The following is a 6000-nucleotide window of genomic DNA, read 5'->3' on the forward strand; positions in this document are numbered from 1 at the left end:
TCCTCTGGTTTTGCCGCTTCTGGCTCACGCTTCTGGCGCCGGTGAGTGATGTTCCCGTATTGAAAATGACCTGGTAGCTTGTCCATTGGTGTCTCGGGATTTTTCCCTTTATCGAGTCCTGGAGGAGCTCCTGGTGTATTGCTAGAGCTTTCACCTGACATGGCTTTCAAAACAATGTTCAGAGAAGATGAGTACACGAGTAAACAAAGTGTTGTAAGTACGTTGTATACCCTCGAGCAAGACCGTATGTGTCCACCAATGTTGTGGTCATCGGATACCGTGCTAGCAAATAGAAGCGAGTATTTGTTAATCGAAGTACGTTGTGGTGAGAGAACAAGAGCGTAAGCGTGAGAATATTGGTATCCGCGAGCGAGAAATGGGTTCGAGCGAGCTTGAGGTATTCTTACAGGTTTCTTGAACAAGTTGCACGAGGCTTAGGTTTCTAACTTATGAGCTTAACGGGACTAGCACGAGGCTTAGTGTCCGATGCTTGAGGTCACACGAAGTGGTTATGGTTCAAGATAGGTAAGAATTGGGTACCTAGTACATGTTCTGTAGCTACGTTTATATACAAAGGGCGTTACTAGAAGATTCTCCGAATTTCATGAAGTTATGAGTCATAACGAGTACATTAGGCTGAGTAAGAGAAGGTACAGAAAACGATAGAAAGAAAAAGAAAAGGCTTCAAGTGACTGGAGACTTCCAGAGGATTCCGTGGGATTCCATAGATGCGGAAATCCCTAACAAGACTCCTGACACCACTTCTCCACGAATTCACGTTTATCTGATGAGAATTCCTTGCGAATGATTGTCTGAGGATCCTCTACTCCATCCTCTTCCATGGCCACACCGTTAGCTCTCCACAGCCAGCTCACAAGAAATGCTGAGGCATCGGTTGACTCTTGAATAGGAGACGATGTCATTGATTCAAGTCTGTGGTGTTTCCGAGCATGCGTCGGTGGGATATAATTATCGTCATCCGAAGGGTCAGGTTCATCTTCATCAGAGGATTCTTCTTGTTTGACATCGATGTGCGGAGGATAGTAGCGCTGATGATTATAACGGTTGAGAGTGGACAAACTGTCTTTGTCCAGCCACAAGTGAAGGGCGGTGCAACCATAATAGAAATGACATATGAAGAAAGGAGGGAAGCTAGAACGGTCGTCCGGCATTCGAATGAATTTGTTGTTCCACAATCGTCCTTGCACCATGTAATCTGCTAATCGGATGTATGCTCCCTCCGCCAGCATCTGAAACTGGAGGTAGATGTGCTCCGTTGTATGCTGTAAGGACTCAGGAAGAGGTGGTGGCGGGTGCTCCTCCGGATACAAGACATCTTCCATAGTCATGCACAAATTTGGAACCTCAAAATTTGAGAGTGAGCGAAAGGAGGGCGGCATCAAGTAAGGCGGCTCACATAAAGGAAGGCGCAGGTTTGATCGGTCAGCCCAACTGCATGAATTCGTGTATCCATGAACAAAGCATTTTTTTCATCATCTATACCACCATCGAACTGGCTGACATTCTCGTTGAGTCCTCGCGCCTGGACTACCGCTTCGAGGTACTAAAAAAATTGATGCCGCTATCTACCAAAGAAATAAGCACACGTACTGTACTCCCCTTCGCATGTGGAAGGATATGAGCTGCTTGGCAGTCTACAGAAGCAACTTCAAGCCGATGACGGGAACCGGCACGAAGCATTATCCCAGGCTCTAGGACGACACATCTCCCGCCATCCCGGATACGAATTGATTCCCTGTTGTGCAGTCGGCTCTCTCCAGCATTGCTTGATGTTCTTGTATCCCCACATTGGGCATCAGCAACACAGACCGCAGCTGCAGGTCACATCAGTAGAACCGTGGCAGAAAATCAGGCCTACTTACCCTCCGTCACAAAATCATAGATTTCGTTATCAACAACCGACCGTTGCATGTCCTCTGGCTGGAGGTCTCGCCCGTCTTGATGCAAGTACCCATGGGTACCCGCAATGGCAGTGGCAACGTATAACAACCACTTGCGTCCTCTACGGGCGGAAGCATTGATAATGGTGACTGGGATTTCAAGCCGTAGAAAACGCTCGTTGGGCGGTTTGTCGACAGCCATTCCGGGGGGCATTGGAATACGAAGGAAGGCGTAGGTCGGGTTCTCCAATTCCGACACAGTGCGCTCTAGCTCGGGAAGTGATGGGCTGCTCAAAGCTGTCATGACGGTAAACTTGTAAGGACGCAGTTATGATGTCATGTGAACATTACCTTGCTGGTTACCTTGCTTTAGCCTGGCACCCAGGGCGGGGGTATCGCTCGTGGGTGTAGATTTTAAACCCCGACAGGATGCCGATACTTGCCGACCACGTGCGAAACGCGTAACGCGCTAGAAGGCTTGTTGATCGACTTCTGTTTATCCTCCCCGTTGCATGCTCTCATCGCCCAATGTAGCCCCGACAGGCCTGTCCATCTTAGAGGGTTGGAAACTCATCCGACAGCTTGTTCGGCCTTGTCTCCCTCACTGACTTACATGATTATATTCTGGAGGGTATTTGCAAAGCCCTAGATGGCATTCATAAAGTATTTGTTGAGGCCGCTGCGAAGGTAGCTTCATCACGCAAAGACTCTGGTGACTTGTCACAATTGCTCATGGTGTCTTTAGACGTCTTCGTAGAGGTAGGGGTGAACAAAATGATAATCCCCTAAGTGTATCTAGTATATGTCATCCCTATTACACATGCTGCCATGTCCGGCATCTTGTCGGGGTTTCAAATCTACCGCGATACCCCCGCCCTGGGTGCCAGGCTTTATATATAGTAACGAGTTCCAGCGAGTTTCTCATAAAGCCTGGTTACCAGGCTAACCTTGCTTGCCAAGGTCTCTCCAGGTCTATTACCCGCACTTATTAATCAGGAGATATCACATGCTATGGAATCACCCAATACTGTAAGCCTGTCCCCAGCTATGATGTACTTACACTGTGATGACGCACTACTTTTGGACCACTTTTGCTTCCGTCTTTTTCCTGGATTCTGCTTCTGCTCATATAAATACTCACTCCCATAGTTAGAGGACCGACTTTTTCTTTCTTTCTTCCTCTCCCTCATGTAGATGTCTACCATTCTCTCCAATACATGTTGTTCACCATATTCGTTGCCTTTCGTGAGTTTAGTGTTTCCTGTCCTCGACAGGTTTCCACTTTTTTTTACAGTTCGACCTTCATTGCCCTCCATAGTGACAAATACGTCTTGACTGTCCAATGCGATGATGAGCGTGTCTCTTCTCCATCCAACATGATGTAAAACACTCCAATGCGAGCCCACCTTTTGTCCATCATAACAATGCTCTGCCATGAGCTCTCCTTCTACCTTGCTTTGCCATAAGCAAATTAACTGACTGATTTCCTTGCCGCAGGAACTGTCATCAACCACTGTCACCCCTCTTCCTGGCTGTCATGTCCCTGCCCTTTCAACTCAATGTTGTGCCTTCCATGTGATTTCCCCACCTCCACCCAATCCTCACATCATCCTTGCTCCTGTGACCACTCCTGATTCCCCTTCCTCTCCCAACGCCTCTCCAGACTCCTCCATCAACGATATCTTTCTCTTTACTATGTCTTCTATGACTATTTCCATGCCCAACACATGCATATACCCAGAGGTTGTGCAGACCATGCCTGAAAAGGTACCCATGATGCTTGCTGGCAAGAAAATGCCTAATGAGGACCATTGGCTTGACTGGACAACATGCTGTCACACCTACTTCACCAACAAGGAGACCTTGAAGGCTGAGAACTATGTCACCAATGTCGCTGGTGGTATCAAGTCCCGCTGTGTAGCACTATGGTACCAGGCCAATCATGTCAAGCTCAACAAGCTATCTTTCAAGGAATTCCTCTCCAAGTGTATGTTGAAATGGTTGCCCTCCACCTGGCAGAAAGCCTGACAAGGCCACCTGCTCTCCCTGAAACAAGGCACTGGTTCCTTTGCCAACCTTGTGAACACGATGATCAATGATAATAGCACCCTTACCAGTTCTACCTATCACCTCGATGACAGCCAACTACGCACTCAACTCAAGCTTGCTATGGACCCCCTCCTATGTTCTAAAGTGGACAAAAATGAGAAGATCTCTGCTGAAAAAGACCTTGATCTTTGGGTCGATCTTGTTGTCATCACCGATAAAAAACGTACCTGTGAAAGGGAAGCCCATCAACTTGAAGTAGAAGAAGCCACACAGAAGATCCTCAACAATGACAAAAAGAGGTCTGCATCTGCAGCAGGGCTTACAGATGTGTCTCACTCAGGATCAAACCCAGCCCAATCATCTTCTTCCAATCCTGCACCAATTCCTTCTTACTCTGGCTGTCCAAGGCTTCCTCAAATCACTGAGACGGAATGTGCGTTACTCTGTCTTTACTTTGGATGTACAAAATGCTGGCAGTTCTTTATCAATTATGACAAAAAGGATTGTCCTAACGGTTTCCCTTCCCCAGTCAGCTATCACACTCTCACTCAGGCTGATGTGGACAATGCTCATAATGCATTACCTATGAACCATCCCCTCAAATTTGCACAACCAAACCCTCCCATCACTGCTACCTATGTCTCTGCTCCCCCACAATACAATGTGGCACCACCTGCACCACAAATTGTACACTCTCATACCTACCCCCCCTTATACCCTCAGCCTGCTGTGGCAGCTGCTGTGACTGCTACAGCTGACCTTCCTGCACCCACAGCAGCATGCCTCCCACCAAACGACCTGAAACAGTCAATGCTTGATGCATGGTTCACACTTAATGAGGCATCCCTGGACTCAAATGACTCTAGATTTGTGAGTACTTCGCCTGTTGCTGCTGTCTCTTCTCCTTCTGTGCCTACTACCTCTACTTCTGTCCCCTTTTTACTACCTCATCTCTTTTGGCATTGTGCCATCGATGATCTGGCCTCTCCTTTCTCTCGTCACAGTGAGCACATTGATTGACCATGGCTCTCACATAGTTATAATCCATGAACAATTAGCAAAGGATCTTCAACTTCACTTCCAACTGCTACCTAATGTCATGCAAGTCTCAAACACATTCTCTTCTGCATCCTCCACTCCTTCCTCATTCAAATTCTGGGTTAAACTCAAACTACATGATCCATGCCATAAAAGCCCTAGTGCTATCATCTGACTGCCTCACGGTCATTGACCACAACAATCCTGGTGAGAATAAGATTTTTGTGATATGTGATGCAAGTGACTGGAGAACAGGTGCAGTTCTTTCCTATGGCCCCATCTGGGAAACAGCAAGACTGGTGGCTTTTGACTCAATGCAACTGAAAGGTGCTCAAAAAAATTATCCTGTTCATGAAAAGGAATTACTAGCTATAGTCCATGCATTGAAGAAATGACGTGCTGATTTATTAGGCATGCACTTTGTTGTATACACTGATCATCATACCCTTGAGAACTTTGCCACACAGAAAGACCTTTCAAGAAGACAAGCTCACTGGAATGAGTTTCTCTCTCAGTTTGAATTTACAATCAACTACATCCATGGCAAAGATAATACAGCAGCTGACACCTTGTCACGACTACCTCCTGATGACGAACCTGATTCTTCAACAGATCTTGACCTTGATTTGCCTGTGACTCAACCTTGGTCCTCCTGGGCAAAGACTGCACCTGCTGCCACCATGCTTCAAATCACTATGGACAGTGCCATATTGGATGCCATCTGGGTGGAATACAAGGATGATGAGTTCTGCAAAAAGTTGGCATCCACAGATACCTGTAACCCACTAGTCTGACAAACAAGGTCAAACTTGTGATGTGACTCACACTTTGGTCAAGCGTACAATGAGCAGGCACAAGTGGTCTTATAGAGGTGGACTTAGACAGCCTAGGCAGGAAAGAGATGGAGTCGACGACTAGGTATATAGACCTTAGCCAAAGCTGGGGCTCAAGGCCACAGCTGGCTTGCTTAAATACAGGAAGGGTATCCTAATAATAGTGGCTAATAAGTCCG

The 6000-nt window shown here is 47.0% G+C and overlaps 2 protein-coding genes across 2 annotated transcripts; one reads left to right on the plus strand and one right to left on the minus strand.

Annotated features, from left to right (window-relative positions):
- Positions 1 to 618: 618 nt before the first annotated feature.
- On the minus strand, positions 619 to 2298 carry EV420DRAFT_1552050 (uncharacterized protein). Its single transcript, XM_060473496.1, has 5 exons — positions 2253 to 2298; positions 1884 to 2198; positions 1612 to 1835; positions 1418 to 1564; positions 619 to 1364 (listed from the first exon to the last, which is right to left on the minus strand). Exons 2-5 carry the CDS (start codon positions 2113 to 2115, stop codon positions 741 to 743), a joined length of 1227 nt encoding a protein of 408 aa, XP_060329504.1. The 5' UTR covers positions 2116 to 2198; positions 2253 to 2298; the 3' UTR covers positions 619 to 740.
- A 1252-nt stretch (positions 2299 to 3550) lies between these two features.
- Positions 3551 to 5782, plus strand: EV420DRAFT_1691643 (uncharacterized protein; the record flags this gene model as incomplete). Its single annotated transcript, XM_060479352.1, has 4 exons — positions 3551 to 3888; positions 3958 to 4383; positions 4480 to 4953; positions 5601 to 5782. The coding sequence occupies exons 1-4, from the start codon at positions 3597 to 3599 to the stop codon at positions 5780 to 5782; spliced, it is 1374 nt and encodes a 457-aa protein (XP_060329505.1). The 5' UTR covers positions 3551 to 3596.
- Between the last annotated feature and the right edge of the window lie 218 nt (positions 5783 to 6000).

The sequence above is a fragment of the Desarmillaria tabescens genome (genome assembly GCF_030435595.1).
Source record: "Desarmillaria tabescens strain CCBAS 213 chromosome Unknown EV420scaffold_23, whole genome shotgun sequence".
Lineage (NCBI taxonomy): Eukaryota > Fungi > Basidiomycota > Agaricomycetes > Agaricales > Physalacriaceae > Desarmillaria > Desarmillaria tabescens.